This window comes from Vanellus vanellus (genome assembly GCF_965231255.1).
Source record: "Vanellus vanellus genome assembly, chromosome: 2".
In the NCBI taxonomy this organism is placed as follows: domain Eukaryota; kingdom Metazoa; phylum Chordata; class Aves; order Charadriiformes; family Charadriidae; genus Vanellus; species Vanellus vanellus.
Genome location: NC_138906.1, coordinates 6723832 through 6741220, shown reverse-complemented (window position 1 = coordinate 6741220; position 17389 = coordinate 6723832). Strand labels below are relative to the sequence as shown.

At 50.2% G+C, this 17389-nt stretch overlaps 1 protein-coding gene across 1 annotated transcript; it reads left to right on the top strand.

Annotated features, from left to right (window-relative positions):
* Positions 1-3140: 3140 nt before the first annotated feature.
* LOC309669156 (elastase-1-like) lies at positions 3141-16486 on the top strand (the record flags this gene model as incomplete). The annotated part of the gene is made up of 9 exons (XM_082479760.1): positions 3141-3174; positions 3710-3813; positions 3959-4068; positions 4846-4977; positions 6966-7102; positions 7249-7394; positions 8844-8993; positions 15599-15752; positions 16311-16486. The coding sequence occupies 9 exons, from the start codon at positions 3141-3143 to the stop codon at positions 16484-16486; spliced, it is 1143 nt and encodes a 380-aa protein (XP_082335886.1).
* Positions 16487-17389: the final 903 nt, after the last annotated feature.

Genomic DNA, 17389 nt, shown 5'->3' with positions numbered 1-17389 from the left:
ATTTCCTAGCCCCTGGAGGGTTGTGGGCCCTTGAGATCGAGCAGTGGGTGAGCTGTTGTGTTTTGGACGGCAGCTCTGGAGTTTGGCATCTCAAGCCAAACTTCACAATAGGAGCTTCATGGTAATGCTGCGATGCCAAAAACTAATCAGCCTTCTCATTGCCATTAACGCCAATCTCCATGTTTTTTCATTTCCTTCCCTTGCAATTAAAGCCCTAACTCATAAATTCAAATTTTTTTCACCCTGGCAAGTGCTTGTACATGGGACAGCTTCAGAGTCCCAATGCCTGAACTCCCCTCTCACCATTCACACGTGTCCCATAGGTTCACCTCTTCCACAAATTACGTATGTAGAGCCCAGAGCAAAACACAGACAGTCCCTCAAGAGCTCTATGCCTAAACAATGTCTGAAGTGGAGGAATTCTGAAAACATCTGTAATTCATCATCCTCAGTGTAATTTATTTCTCCTTTGGGCATTACAACACAGCCCAACATCAAAGCCACTCAGCTGCAAATTGAGTACGATACCGTGTGCATTGCTGTAGAGTACAGATTATGGACAAACAATTACTCAAGCTAAATGGCATGATGTCCAAGAGGAGAATAAACAAACAACAATGTTCTTCAACAAAATTGTGTGTAAGGAACACATAAAGACTTTGGAAAAATAAATTAGCGATAGAAAAATGAGTGAGTTTGCCAGGTCTAACAAGGATGATGAATGTAGTGAAAGTGAGTGAAGAGACTGTTTGGCTAGGAGGCCACTTTCTGACCTCCTAGCCAAAACTAACTGGAAGCTAAAAATGATCTATGATGTAAGGGGGAAAAAGCGTTCAACGACTTAAAGAAGGTCTCAGTGCTGAAATATCACACCGAAATTTTTATTGCTTCCAGTAAAATAGGAAGGATTTGTTAAAGAGGACTGTTGGGATGATATGGAAAAGGCCCTGGTCCTACCGTATCCATTCCACAGACAGTAGATCCCATTAGCACACCTGGGTGGTTGAGCCTTGCTATCTTCTCCAATTTGTTTCCTTAACTCTTCCTTTTTCACTTGCCAGCTGGTCTCTGGCTGCATTTGAAGTTGAAGGTGAGTATTACTGCCCACCCATGGATGGCCAGTGTGTCCCAAGGGGATTTCCCCTGATCATGGAAACAAGTCTCTGGGTTTCCACCAGCTACAGGCATCTCTTGTTTTCTTCATCACTAGGTACGCGAAGTAGGGCTGTATTTTACATTTAACTGAAGAACCACTGCATCTGCTATGCTCCCAGACAGATGCCTTACACCATTAAATGGATATACATCATCATGCTCCTCAAGTATAAAATGGTTAGGGGATTGCAGTTAATGGGGATATAAAAAGGCAAAACATCCTTCCCCCCAGCAAAAAGTTATCCATTACAAAGGCTTCTATATTTTTTTTTTTTTTCTGCAGTGCTACATCAGGGCCACTGTCAAAGATGGGATGCAAGTCTCGGCCATATTGCCTGGGGCCTCCCCTACCTACTGCCTGTCCCAAGCTGCTGGAAAGCAGCGTGTCAGAAGAGAATCATAGGATCATGGAATAGTTTGGGTTGGAAGGGACCTTTAAAGGTCTAGTCTAACCCCCCTGCAATGAGCAGGGACATCTTCAGCTAGATCAGGTTGCTCAGAGCCCCGTCCAACCTGACCTTGAATGTTCCCAGGGATGGGGCGTCTACTACCTCTCTCTGGGCAACCTGAGCTACTGTTTCACCACACTTATGGGAGGTGGTGGGACCTGGGAGTCCTGGTGGACACCAAGTTGAACATAAGCCAGCAGCGTACCCTTGCTGCAAAGAAGGCAAATGGTATCCTGGGCTGCATAAAGCAAAGTATTACCAGCAGGTTCAACGGAGATGATCTTTCCGCTCTACTCAGCACTGGTGGGGTGACATCTGGATTACTGGGTCCAGTTCTGAGCTCCCCAGTAGAAAAAACATGGGGACATACTGGGCAGAGTCCAGCAAAGGGCCACAAAGATGCTGAAGGGACTGGAGCACCTCTCCCATGAGGAAAAGCTGAGTGAGCTGGGACTGTTCAGCCTGGAGAAGAGAAGGCTCAGGAAGGATCTCATTGATGTATATAAATACCTGAAAGGAGGGTGCACAGAGGATGGAGCCAGACAATGGTGCCCAGTGATGGGACCAGAGGCCATGGGCACAAACTGAAACACAGGAGGTTCCCTCTGAACATCCGGAAACCCTTTTCTACTGAGGGGGCAACAAAGCACTGACACAAGTTGTCCAGGGTGGTTGTGGAGTCTCCATCCTTGGAGACAGTCAAAAGCTGTCTGGACATGGTCCTGGGCAACCAGGTCTCAGTGGCCCTGCTTGAGCAGGTGGGTTGGACCAGGTGACCTCCAGGCCTCCAACCTTAACCATTCTGTGTTTATGGGACTTTTTCCATTCCTCAGAGGCAGCCCAGGTCTCTTCCAGCTGCAGCATCCCCTTTGGCTATAACCCAGCTCTCTCCTTCCCCTTCTGCCACTGTGAGCCAACGTTTTGGGGCAAGCAGAGGAAAACTCATTCAGCATGGAGGAGGGAGCAGAAAAAGATCCTAAAAAAGGACTGGTGTGTCCAACCAAGGTCAGTTTAACATGTCCAGCCAAGGTTGAACCACTCTCAGTGGTTACACTTCTTCCCGTTTGCTGTTGCTCTTTATATCTAGTTGACAAAACACAGTTGCTGTTACATGGAGCAGAAGACAGCTGGGCTGACAGATAAATTCCTTGCAAGGGAATACATCATGTGCATCAACAATTACTAGTCTGAAGTGTTGGCTTCTTGAGCCTGGGTTTGCATCGTTTTGTTTTTCACTTGATCCCAGAGCGCTCCAAATATATCAGTTTTTTTTCCTGCTTCACGGCCCTGTGGGAACGAAGCAGTGCGGAGGTGTTTGCATAACCTTGGGCTCTACCTTGCGCAGGTTGCTGTTCCCCCTTTTTTTTTTTTCCACTTAGAGAACACTCTTGATCAGCTTAATCAGTTATGAGTATAGATAAATTGTATTAATCACAAGATACATTGTATTAATCACCATTTTAGACACAGCTTCTTATCAGATATTTTAGTATAAAAAGAATTTTTTCCTGGAAAAATGCTACTACTCCATTAAAGATGCTCCAGTATCTGCTGCTTCTTTGTTGCCTGAGTAAGTTGCAATTGCAGTATTTGACTGGGAAAGGGTGAACCTCTCAATCTCTAAGTGGTGCAGAATAGGGGCATATAAATTTTTCTCGCAGCAGTTACTGTGCTAGGGCAGAACCTAATGTGGACACAATTATTCTGGCTGGAAGGGATTTTCTCTATTGAGGTAAGAAGATCTCCATGAGAAAGACCTGGTGGTGCTCTGAGGGAGGGGAACCTACACCCCCCAAAAAAGGGGATTTAGGTTGGTGCACAACCACCTGGCAGTCACGGTGGGGTTGTAGGGACTATGGGGAACAGAAGTCAACTTATAGGAGAGCTTTGCACCTTGAAGCCTGTTTATGGTATTTTTCAACCACGGAGGCTTTAAAGACAGCCTCCAGGATGGAGAGCGGTCACAGTGGCACCATGTGGAAGCCTCAATCACTTGATCTTTCAGACTCGCTTCGCTGGCTGCCCTGCACAGCACGGGCTTGTTGCTGGCAGTAGCTGGTTAGGAATCCACATCGCAAATCGCACTCCTTTTTTTGTGTGGTTAGGGGCAATCTCTGGAAGTCCCCTAAGGGATGCTCTTCAGGAGGATGTGCTGACCGGGCGAGTAATTGGAGGCCACGAGGCCCAACCAAACAGCTGGAAGTGGCAGGTAATGCCTTCTACTTGGAAAAATAAGCCTTATACTTGAAATAACAGTGAGATAAAGGACAGCTTTCACTGTCCAAAGCCACACACACCATTTCTGCAGAGGCATGGCGTGGCTTGGGTGTAAAATATGTTGTCGTTTCATCCAGGTGTCGCTTCAGATTGCCTATGCTGACTCCCCGGGGTATTACTCTCACATCTGCGGTGGAACCCTTATCAGCAGCAAATGGGTCATGACCGCGGCCCATTGCCTCAGCATGTGAGTAGGGTAAAAAGCGTTAAAACTCTTGTTCCACTCCTCATTCTTGCTGCAGATGGGAGCCGGACCCTTCACACCCTCTGAGCTCCCCACTGGTGCCCTTCCGTGCACAGCTGGACATCTCGCCGCGCACTTAATCAGGGGAACTGTAAAACTCTTGTTTGCTTTAGCCTTGATTTTGTGCATTAATTGCTGACTTCCTGGGAGCGGTAATCAAGCTGATTGCTGATTTGCATGAGAGGAGGGGCATTTTCATGAATGAGAGCGTTTCAAATGGGTTTGCATCCTGAGGAACCTGCACAGGGCCGGGGAGATGGGACGGAAGGCATGTTTCGTAGCTCACGGGCCGTGTTGTACGATGTGCTCTGCAGTATGTCTAATGTGCACCGCCTAAACGATACAGCGTGACGCCAACACGCGAACGCTCCTCTTTAATTACTCATGCCTCCAGTGAATGTACTTACAATAAAGTGTAACGAGCTGATCCTTCACACTGTTTCAGACAGAGGCAGAGATGCACAATGAACATTCTCGTTTAAGAACGGGCTCAGCACTGTATTAGCTGATGCTGCACCTTCACTCGCTTCGCCAGCAAACCGCAGGCGGCATTTACCGCATTCCTAAGGCCGTTTCACTACAGTCCATTGAAAATCCTCCGGTGGAAGGTGCTTTAGAAATGATTACATTGGCGGAAGGTCTGAGTGGTGCAGGAATCACACTGCAAATGCAGCGGTGGGGAGTAGTTTTTACATTAATTATTCTGTGATTTGTTTTCAGGCCACAGGGAGCAACCTACCGAGTGGCTCTGGGTGAGCACAACCTCTTGGAGGTGGATGGCACCGAGTACTATATTGGCGTGGACAGAGTCTTCATTCATAATGGCTGGAACCCCAACAACATTGCCAATGGGTAATTATTTTGAATACCATCAGATTGTTGAATGGTTGTTAGCACCCTGTCCCACTAGCGTGTATGTGTGTATTCAGTCCAGTTCCCAGTGAGGTTGGATTTGTGGGAAGCACTGGAAGATGATGCAATGGAGATTTCCAAAATGACCTCCTCTCTTGGAGGTGTTACACGGTGTCTATGTGGATGTCCTTAGTCCTGTTTTGCACAAGGTGGGCCTCACAGAGGGATGCAGGATGTAGAGAAGATTCAGGGGTTTTCCAGCAGTCACACCACTGTTTGCATCTGATGAAGGAAAGCCAATGGGGAAGTGCCGAGGGGCCATCTTAAGTCCCCCCTGAGAGGCATGCCTGTCCACCCTGGGTCCAGAGAAATTAATTCTGAGGTTGGGTACTTCTGAAGGAGTTGGAGCTTTTTGGGTGCTCTTAGTTCTTTATCAGTCTGTGCCGTGGCCTCTTCTCTCTTACTTGCTCGTATTTGCTCTGTGCCTGGCAAGATCATAGAACAGATCCTCCTGGAAACTCTGCTGAGGCACACAGAAAACAAGGAGGTGATTGGTGACAGCCAGCATGGCTTTACCAAAGCCTGACAAGTTTGGTGGCCTTCTATGAAGGGGTTACAGTGGCAGTGGACAAGGGAAGAGCAACCCATGTCATCTACTTGGACTTATGCAAAGCGTTTGACACTGTCCCACACAATATCCTGGTCTCTAAATTGAAGAGACATGGATTCGACAAATGGACCACTCGGTGGATAAAGAACTGGCTGGACGGTCGCACTCAAAGAGTTGCGGTCAACAGCTCGATGTCCAAGTGAAGACTGGTGACGAGTGGCATTCCTCAGGGGTCGGTACTGGGACCTGTACTGTTCAACATCTTTGTCGGCGACATGGACAGTGGGGTCGAGTGCACCCTCAGCAAGTTTGCCAATGATACCAAGCTGTTTGGCGAGATAGACACACTGGAGGGGAAGGATGCCATCCAGAGGGACCTGGACAGGGTGCAGAGGTGGGCCCAAGCCAACCTCATGCAGTTCAACAAGGCCAAGGGCAAGGTCTTACATCTGGGTCAGGGCAATCCCAAGCACAAATACAGGCTGGGCGGGGAATGTCTGGAGAGCAGCCCTGAAGAGAAGGACCTGGGGGTGCTGATTGATAAGAAGCTCAACATGAGACAGCAATGTGCGATCACAGCCCAGAAGGCCAACCATATCCTGGGCTGCATCAGAAGAAGTATGTCCAGCAGGTCAAAGGAGGTGCTTCTGCCCCTCTACTCCACTCTCGTGAGACCCCACCTGGAGTACGGCATCCAGCTCTGGAGTCCCCAACATAAGAAGGACATGGACCTGCTGGAGCGTGTCCAGAGGAGAGCCATGAGGATGATCCCAGGGCTGGAGCACCTCTCCTATGAGGAGAGGCTGAAAGAGTTGGGGCTGTTCAGCCTGCAGAAGAGAAGGCTCCAGGGAGATCTTATTGCGACCTTCCAGTCCCTAAAGGGGGCCTACAGGAGAGCTGGGGAAGGACTTTTTACTCGGGCATGTAGCGATAGGATGAAGGGGAATGGCTTTAAACTGGAAGAGGGCAGGTTCAGATTGAACATTAGGAAGAAGTTTTTCACTGTGAGGGTGGTGAGGCACTGGCCCAGGTTGCCCAGAGAGGTTGTTGAGGCCCCATCCCTGGAGATGTTCAGGGCCAGGCTGGACGTGGCCTTGGGCAACCTGCTCTAGTGGGAGGTGTCCCTGCCTATGGCAGGGGTGTTGGAACTCGATGATCTTCAAGGTCCTTTCCAACCTAAACCATTCTATGATTCTGTGATTTTCTGTCACCTGTGACAACTATAAGGCCAACATCATACTCATGATGTTTGCAGGGTGCTTGGTTATCACCACGCCAGAGACTAGACCTGGATAAGTGACGAAATACGAGTGAGGGCATCACATCTGGTTTATGACTAATTCAGGATTTTCAGTAAAGTGTCTTTTACCTGTTTCAGCTACGACATTGCCCTACTGCGCCTGGATTTTCCTGCTTATGACAATGGGTTCGTTGAGCTGGGAATGCTTCCACCTGAAGGAGAAATTTTGCCCAATAACTATCCCTGCTATATTACCGGATGGGGGGTGGTTAGTGGTAAGTAAGAGGGAAGGAGGAGTGTCGAGGGTCCCTCCTGGTTTCAGAGGGACCACCGTGCGAGTAAGGCTGCCTGAGGGAGTGTGTGGGCTTCCTTCCTCAACTGCTGGAGCTGCTGGACCAAAATCTCACCCTTTCTCTGCTAGCGGGTGGCAACAGTGCAGTCAGACTGCAGGAGGTGATGCTGCCGGTGGTCGACCACGAGATCTGCTCCCAGGACGACTGGTGGGGATCTCAAGACAAAGCCACAATGATCTGCGCAGGTGGAGATGGCGTGAGGTCGGGATGCAGTGTAAGATCTATTATTATCAGAGGATTTTCAAGCTCCCCTCTTTGTCTTTCCTCCCTATCTGACCTTGCTGTTCCTTCAGCTGGCGCCTGGTTTTGCCATTTCTCCACCTGCAACAGCTCTCCTGCAAATCCTGCCCCCTTTGCTGCTTTCTGCTGAATATCTTCTAAACCAGACTGCTCCACGTTCCGCCATGTCCCTACAGAGCAGCCAGCAGAGAGAAAACCTCCAAATCCTCAGGGTCCACCTCTCCCCTCTGACTTTGGAGGGGAGATTTTGCCCTTTCTTCTACCAGCGTGTCCCGTTGACCAGATCCTGGGGACGAGGTTGAGGCTTTGGCAGTCCTTTCTGCGCTCATCCAAAGGATGAAGCTGCGGGGAAGTCTTACCGCTCCTTCGATGCTGCTGTCATGTTGCACCCTGAGCCAGGCAGTGCTCCCCCCTGCTTGTCACCCTTCTCCTCCCCAGCCGCTCTGCTCACAGGGACACCTGAGGTTGATGCAAGTTTTGGTGATGTCCAACAGCACCATCTGGCCCAGGTTTAGGTGGAAAAGGAAGATGCTGTGAGGTCCTCTTTATCCCAGGGGCTCCAGCTGGCCCCAGCATCAAGGCAAGGAGGTTTGGGGGGGATACCTGTTACCTCTGCCTGTATTCCCTTCTCTACAGGGATGGCTTCTGGTGAAAGCAACCGTGTAGGGCCCTTAAAAAATACCAGACAAATACCTAACGTATTTGATTATGTAAATATATGGATATTATAGAGAAACGTATATAAATAAAACAGGTTATACAATTATACATAGTACAATTATCGGTATAGTATAATTATAGGTCTCTAGATATTTAGTGTATTCTTGGTGTGGTTTAATTATGGCAGGACCTTGTGACAAACTGGGTTCTGAGCCGAGCAACAGCCTTTATCTTTTCATATATTTCAACCCGAGTTGCTTTCCTTTTCGCCACCTTAACATCCCGGGACCCTTTGAATACACTTGTTTGCAAAGGACAAGAGGACCAGCGTTTCCCTTCTGCCTGGTTCCCTGTAGCTGGAGGGCGCACTGGTATTTTAACAGAGATGCTGTGCGGGTGGACCTTGCTGGTCAGGATTGTGTGTGATGCAACGTGCCCTGGACTGTTTGATCCCAGTCACTGTGTTTGCGGTGGTGGTGGGAATTTAGGGTTTTAGCTCTTCCTGGGGGCGGTGGGGTGGGTTGTGGATGTGCACGTAGACTGGGATAATAAATAGCGGGTCTGATGTTTGCAACATCTTGGGAGGTGCTTGGCAGACTCTGCTCCCACGCCACTGGGGAGCGCTCAGCCCTTTGCAAAGAAAGCAGCACAAATCTTTATTTTGGCGTTCAGGACAGTGGTTAACTAACTGGTGCTCCTTAGTCAAGTCCAGTCATTCCTCAGTTGCTCGGATTAATATGTTCCTCTCCTTCCTCTGATGCAGGGGGACTCCGGGGGCCCTCTCAACTGTTACAAAGACGGCCGCTGGCAAGTCCATGGAATTGTCAGTTTTGGGCTAGTTCCTTACTGTAACACCTACAAGAAGCCGACAGTCTTCACACGTGTGTCAGCCTACGTGGACTGGATCTACAGTGTAAGTTGCTTAGTTGTCCACGAGGGAACCTGATGCATCTCCCATGAGGGCAAGGGAGTGCCAGAGGAACTGAATCCTTTCGTTTATTAAACCATTAGGAGTTGAGCTGGGAGATCTGGGAAGGTCTAAAATTAGGATATTTGGCGCTATTTTGGGTGTAGTCAAAAAATTGTAAGGAAGGAGCTGCTGCCTTGGAGCTGAAACGTCCCGCTGAGCACCACGGACAAAATCCAAGCCAAGCAGGAGCTGGGCTCGATGTCCAAAAAAATGACCCTCACCATTCACCCAGACAAAACCTTACTGCAGGAAACCACTGAAGGAATGAGCTGTGCAGTGAATGGGAAATGCGGCGAATGTAGAGCATCTCTGCTGGCGCGAGTCCTGCAGTGCCGCACCAGGCGCTCTCAGCCTGGCGTTTGGGAATGAGCCACGGGCTCTGCGCCTCCAGAAACAATGTCTGGCACAAGGAGTGGCCGTTTCCCAAGCATGGGGGGGTGGCTTTGTGGAAATACCGCTGTAAACCCCGGGGCCTGCTGGAAAGAAAGGTGGGGAGAGGTATTTTAAATCACTGCAAGGAAGAGGGAGGCTACCGTGGTCCATAAACCTTTCTGGGTGGGAAGAGATTGTTAGACCAGTCCCCTGGCCCAGCTGGGAACGAGCCCTTCTTCTGAGAACTTCGGATGGATGGAGACATGCGTTACTCTGGCTCTCTACTGAGATCACCTCTTTTTTGTTTTCCAGACTACAATGAATAACGGGGGTTTCTAGAGAAGGATCGACTGGTGCATGTATAGGAGAAGAGCTGGAACGAAGTCTCTCTGCTCATTAACCCTCCTCTCAGCCCTTCTACACCTCTTTGGGCTATTAATAGCAAGGTTTCGCTAAGAGTATAATAAAGTCTCAGTGATAGTAACCAGTGACCTGTTGCTGCGTTTGCTCAGCCTTAGGCACCGGCGCAGACCCGGTCAGCGGGGCAGGAGGCTCCAGCAGACGCCGCAGCTTGTAACGACAACATCAGCCGACGAGTGTCCTAAATTTGGAGCTGGGCTGTGGGCAGCCAAGCATGGCTCATCAGGGCTGTCATTTTGGCACCAAAGCCACCTTGCAGAAAATGACCATGATGGGTTTTTCCACACTGAGGGATTCCTTAGGGATAACCCCACCAGCGGCGAAGTTGGTCAGCTCAGTGGGAGCAGAGCAATGGTGTGACAGTGCCCAGCACAGGTATAAATTGGGAGAGGGGTGGCTGGAGAGCAGCCCTGCAGAAAGGGGTCTGTGGTAGCTGGTGGGAGCAGGCTCAACAGGAGTCAGCAGAGGGCCCTGGCAGCCAAGAGGGCAAACCGCATCCCGGGGTGCATCAAACACGGCATGACCAGCCCGTCAAGAGAGGCGATCATCCCGCTGTGTTCAGCGTTGGTGCAGCCTCAGCTAGAGTGCTGTGTGCAGTTCTGGGCCCCACAATTTAAGGATGTTCAGGTCCTTGAATGTGTCCCAAGGAGGGTAACAAAGCTGGTGACGGGGCTGGGAAGAATGTCCTGTGAGGAGCAGCTGAGGACTTTGGGCTTGTCCTGTTTGGAGAAAAGGAGGCTGAGGGGAGACCTTATCACTCTCTACAGCTCCCTGCAAGGAGGTTGTAGAGAGGTGGGGGTCAATCTCTTCTCCTAAGTAACAGGCGACAGGACAAGAGGAAATGGCCTCAAGTTGCACCAGCGAAGATTTAGGATGGGTATTAGGAAAAATTTCTTCACAGAAAGGGTTGTCAAGCACTAGAACAGGATGCCCAGGGAAGTGGTGGAGTCACCGTCCCTGGAGGTTTTTAAAATACAGGTAGATGTGGTGCTGAGGGACGTGGTTTTGTGGTGGACTTGGCAGCACTAGGTTCATGGTTGGACTCAATGATCTTACAGGTCTTTTCCAACTTAAACGATTCTGTGATTCTGTGATTTTATGACACATGGAAATGGTTCAAAGATGCATCGGGGGGTTTAGAGTGGACATTGGGAAGCACTTCTATATCAAGAGGGTGGTCAAACACTGGAATAGGCTTCCTGGAGAGGTGGTCAATGCCCCAAGCCTGTCAGTGTTTAAGAGACATTTGGACAATGCCCTTAATAACACGCTTTAACTTTTGGTCAGCCCTGAATTGGTCAGGCAGTTGGACTAAGTGATTGTTGTAGGTCCCTTCCAACTGTTTTGTTCTGTTCTATGCTGTTCTCATCTATCCTATCCTATCCTATCCTATCCTATCCTATCCTATCCTATCCTATCCTATCCTATTCACATCAACCAGCAGAGGTTTTGCTTGCAGAACTGGGTTCTCTTTATATTCCTAAACAAACAGCTTCAATACATCGCTGCTCATACAGAGGATATCTGCCTCAGGTGTGTTGGCAAACTCAACCCATAGAAACCATGATCCATCTAACTTATTCTTAAACTCTCTCTGTGCAGGATGAGTATTTTTTTAATTCATTTTCTAAGACTCAGTGCATAGAAAAAGGTATTTCTGGAGGGTGCTTTCCTACTGAGGAAGAATAAATTCAGTGTAAAACAATCCCCTGCGCTGTTGGACACGCCGGAGCCCCTAGTGTAGCCAGCTGGGCAAGCCGATCTGCAGCACATATTTCCAAATAAAAGCCATGTTCCTGTTAGACACACAGCGGGGTCAGTAAAGGGAGGGAAGGAGGAAAGGAGGAAGACAGGGAGATGTACGTGCACAATAAAGCGAGATCTCTTTTGATGAACTACAATGCCATCTTCAAGGAACACGTGAGGAATCTCACAGCCTTCCCTCTTCCCTTTCGCTGGGTGAGCATTTATGAGTGAAGGATTTTGATTTAGCTCTTTTTCCATTTTAAACTACCTATGTCCCATCTCTCCTCACCACACACCGAGAGCACAGCAGTATTTTTGCAAAATCTTCTTTTTTGGGAGGGGCAAACGCACGTTTCTTCTCTCCAAAAGCCACTAGAGGGCATTGCCAAACCGAAGGAATATCCGACACAGTTATCACCCACTGCTAAAGGAGTTTTGTGGGCGGTGAGTGTTAAAATGGCTCGCACGCAGCCTTGCACTCTGTCCTTCGTGGTTGCTTGCAGGCACACAGATAAGCAATGACACACAGGAGATGCTTTTCGCCGCCCTTATCCAGAAGTCCGATTTGCACACACATAAATCTTCCTTATTACGGCAAGCACAAACGAAAACAAAACCAGTGGCGCTTTCTTTAAGGTTTGTAAAGGAGTGGAGGAGCCCCAGCTGTATTTTTAGCTCTCTGCTGTACGGGACCGCACTTGGTGATGTCTCCTGGGCGCTCTGTAGTTTGGCAATTCTCCTTTCCTGACAAGTTAAACCCCCCCACATCTCAGCTTTCCTGCCCTGTAATATTACTGAATGGTTCTTGCTCCTTTTAAGACAGCACATGTGGTTTCTGCTGCAACATCAAGTTCAAATATTTAACTTCACGTGGAGGAGCCTGGATCTGTTCGGCTCAGCGATGGAGTGACGCCCCTAAAAGGTCCCCTTAGGAGCCAAGTGGCAGGAGCACGCTGGCACCTGAGATCTTGGCCAGACTGTATTCAAGCGTTTCCCTTTGAGTTTCAAAAGGAATTAAAAAGACACACATCAAAGGCTTTGGGAAATGAGATTTTTAAAGGGACCCCCCCAGCACCACTCCCAAACACTACTCAGCTGCTGCGAAGAGCAGTGTTAGGGCGGCTGGTGGCGTTGCGGTGCCTGCTGGCTGGGCTGGGGGGGTCAAACCCTGTGTGCTCAGTGCATGGGTCGTGGGGGGATTTGAGGATGTCACACCCCGTCCCAAACTCATCAGCCTCCATCCCTGGCCTGGGCTGAGCAGAGCTGGGAACCGTCGGGGACGTTGCTGTTCCCTGGGCCAAAAGCACTCCCAGGACCGCGTTAGCAATTTACACAAGTACGCACGTGCCTTGCCACCACCCAAAATGCCACAGCCATCCCCTGTTCGTCCCCTGACATGGTGACAGGCTGTCCCTGCTTCTGCCCGCGGCTCTGCAGCTGCCCCTGGTCTCCACGGGGCAGCCGTGGCCATCGGGTGCTCGAAACCTCTTGTCCCACGCTGCTCCGAAAGCCAGGCTGGACATGGCTCCTTTAAATCCTCCCTCTGCGTGAGCAAGACCTGGACCCGTTCCTGCAACAGCCAGGAGGAGGAACATCAGGCTGCGCCCGCAGGAGCAGGAGAATCAGGTGCTGGAGACGTACAGCTCTAATTCAGGGTCATTATCACCTCCTCGGTGCCAAGAAGGAGCGTTTCTTTCCGTGTTTCGATGACAGGAACAGCTTGTGCTGCTCAGCCGTGATTTATTGCGTAGGATGAGAGGAAGGCGATAGCCTGGCAGCACACGGACAGGGTGCGTGCGCTCCCCCTGAGCCTCGTTTGCCTCTCGCTATCCGAGAGCCTTTCCACAGCTACTTGTTCCCCGGCGCCGCCGGGCAAAGCTGTGCTCCCAGGAGCACACCTCGGGAAGCCCACGGAAAACGCAGTGCCGCACGCCGGTGTTACTGTGTGAAGATAATAGGTGTCACGGCGATATAATATCCAACCGTATTGGGAGAACACAGCTGGGCACAGCACTGTGATGCTCATATATAATGTTCCCGTGTTCCCGTCCTTTTCTCCGAAGCTGGGTGGTGGGGATGCAGCTAAACCAGGGAAAAATGTAGATTTTGGAAAACTGGTGCTCCTCATGTCTTTATGGGGAGCAGAAAAAGGAGACAACGGTGGCAACAGGAGCCTTATCTCCTGGGGCTGGTCCCACCAGGAGTAGGGTGCTCCGATAAGGTGTACGACTGGCCACAACACCTTGAGCTACGTGAGGGAGGTAAGGCTGCAGATGCTGAGAAACACAGTTTTGGGGGTATAAGGATCAAACACAGTGGCCAGTGCCATCAGGGATATCTGAGGATATCCCATTCCGTCCTGCTGCTGCTTCAAACAGCTCTCCTGAGGTCCCATGTCATCTCCACTAGCCCCATGGGGATGTCTTTATACACCTGAGCATCTCAGCTGGCCCAAAACACAACAGAGCTGGGGAGCGTGAGAGTCACACAGGGATACGCTCAGTGATGGGACCCTCAATCACACCACAGCTGAATAGAGATGTTCTGGTTATGGACATCTCCTCATCCGAATCCTACCCTGGGGTTGCTTCTCTTTATCAGAATAACCCCCAAAATCTCTAGTCGAATTTGTACCACTCCTTCAGCCAACCGTTCCCTTGCTCACTCACTTGAAGGCAAAAATGATGGGTATTTGGGAGTATGACTACAACAGGCTCCCTCTCCTCCTGACAGTTATTCAGCCTTAATTACCGGAAAGCACTTTGGGATGCTTTGGCTATGAAAAGCACTTAAGGACCATTAAGTTCTCATCTCTATTTACTCCAAAGTAGTATCCAAGTATTTATTTCCAGGGAAGTGTAATAGATAATAGTTTCCTACACTGGGTATCTCAGCGGAGCAGGTTTATGTTGGAGGGAGATCTTTTTATGTTATTCATCCTGGTGACAGGGTTCTCCTGGAAAGTTTTACCCTGGTGTGTGGCTCATGTGGAACCCAAGGAATTGGGTCCCCACTGCATCTTGACCCTTTCAGCCTCCTCGGTTGGACTGACCTGAAAGTCTTCACAGCCTCCGCGCTCATGCCCAAATATTTCAGCACTGCTGTTCACAGATATTGCCCCATTGGTGGGTTTCATGCACCTACGGATGTGATGGAGTCAGGGCATGTCCTGCCAGAGGTGGTTTGGTCCCTCACTCAGCTTCCCTGGCCAAAATGTTGGTGCATCCATGGGGGTTTTTTTTGACCATTTACCTTCTGGAGATGGTTTCCTCCAGCCAGGCATGGAAACGCAGCCAAGCCCCAAGACATCCCCACCTCTCTTCCAGACCCCAGCGGGCCATTTAAGCCTTATTTTATTTTGTGTCTATATGATATCTCAGTGAGATACATGGCGTCTCTGGTCCCACGGAGGAGGACAAGCGTTGCCCAAGAGCAACTTAGCCGACTGAGGCAAAATGCCGGTAGGTGGCAATACTGCCACTCGGCAGCCAGCTTGGAGGTACGAAACAAGCTGGTGGCAATGAGGGGATTAAGCAGCATTGAAAACTCCTCATGGTCATAGCTGTGAAGGAGAAAACTCGGTTCTCTCTATTAACTACTTATCTGAATCCTCACTTTAGCCATGGCCCTGGCAAAACAGGAATTTTTTGCTGGTTTATGGAAGGACAACACTGAAACTGGAATACTGACATTTATTCGGTACATTTAGCACCCCCCGTTTCCCCAGACGCTGAGGACTCACAGCTCCTCCAGAGGTGGGTGACCGCAGAGGGGCCCTCACACGGTGCAGAAGTCAAACCGCTTTTATCTTGATGGGTAATTTGGCTCGATTTGGCGGAGAGGACACTTCTTTACAGCGTGATGAGGTTTTCTGTGATGTTGAACACCATTACCCCGAAGAATGAGGAATGACAGCGGAACTTCTTTCTCCCCCATCCCATAGCATTGACAGAATAAACTCAAACAGTCCGCAGGAACGCGTCAACGATTGCCGATTTTTTTTTTTACAGGAAAGCCAAGCCGATCGCCAGGTCCGAGTTAGAACCTCAGCACCCACAGACGTCTGCTCAGCCCCGTGGAAGATGCCCGCGCAGGAGCGGAAAAAGCGTCTGTTTGCAGTGACAGAGGTCTTGGGGCCAGCGGGGACGCAGAGGCACCACCGAGGTCACTTTTTATTGCCTTTGCAGAAGTCCTGCGGCAACCTCCTGCTCAGCCGTGCGCTGCAAACCTGCCTTTTTCCTCTCTCAGCTGGAAAAATTATGAGAAAAGGTGTTTTTTTTTCCCAACGCTCCCACCTCCCAAGTGGACACAAGCCCTTTGCGTGCAGGATCTGACCCTACAGAAATGTCCCCAGTGCCGCAGAGCCACCACCCCTGCCCTCACCTTGCCCTGGAGCTCCTAGGTCGTTTTTTTTTTTCCCTGCTGGAGATAAAAGTCCATTCTACCCGTCATTTTATAGCTGTTCCTGCCAAGAAATGTCCTCGGGTGTCTTATTCCCGTGTGGCGCCAGGTCTGGAGGAGCCAAGTCTCGTGTCTCAGCTCGTCCCTGTCCCCGCCGGTCGCCGGTCACCAAATGACTCATCCCTTTACCGGAGGCTGCTCCGCCACCCGGGGAGAAATGCTTTCTAGTCTGGTGGCTACACGCACGGTTCAACTCCTGTAGGCACCTAAAAATGAAACGAAAGCAGGCGATGAGTAACTGTGTGCCTCTGGGTGTTACAGGCGAGGCGTACAGGGTGGCCTTATGGAGGGAAAAAAAGAAAATAAATGAAAATAAAGAGGGTGATGAAGACCTAAACAAGGTGGGGAGTGCACAGACGGGTTTAATTGGGGTCATTGGATCACCGATTCCCAGGAATGGGAAGGAGCACCACCGCCCGCTGTCAAACGGGGTGTGAGTTGCGGCTCTGTGTCACCGGGTTGGGGCATGTCCATCCCCGTGCGTGCGGAAAATCAGCTGGCCTCAACCCTTCCATGGCCAGGGTGCAAATTGGGGGTGGCAGCTGGTGTCACCCCTTTGAAGATGCAGCCCTGTAAAAAAAGCGGAGTGGCCGTGGGCTGAACATCAGCGCCTTGCAGAGGGACAGTCCCCAACCAGCCAGGGAAGCTCCTCCAGGGCGTCTCCTGCCTCACTCTTCAAGGCAAACATGAACTCCTCTTGGCACAAAGAGGCTGTTAGAAACTCTGCCGCTTTCCCCGCAGGCATGCCCGATGGGATGCGACACCTCGGGGCAGTTTCGGCACTGTCTCTTTGGGGGGGTGGCAGGACCCCCGGCAGTGATGCCCTTCGCCAGGGCATGGCACAAAGCCATTGCCATGAGCTGAAAAGCCACCAGTGTGGCAGCTGGAGCCATGTGCTGGGGGGGTCTTCTCCTCTCAGTCAGAGAGTAACTAACATAAGAGGGAATTATAGCCATAAACCCTATAAAATAAAACGAACAAACAAAAAAATGGGCCTCTATTCAATATTGCTGCTTTTGCAGCCAAGCAAATAATTAGTAACAAATAGTTTATTCAATTAATTGAGCTTCTCTGCTCTGGGGGGCAGAGGGTGACCTTCAGAGATGGGCTCCCCACGGAAAACTGGACAATGGCATTCCTGGGCCCATTCCCCTTGATCTCAGGTCAACGCTGAGATTTACGCCCGCGCGGCCGTGCACCAGCCCGTGAGGTAGGTGTGTGTTTCCCCATGCAGGTTTCTGGGATTTAATCAGCTTTTCCCTTGCCCCGTGGGCCGGCTCGCAGCCTCTCCCCCCTTTCTGATTTCCCTGCTGTTGCCAAGACCGAGAGTATTTTCTCTG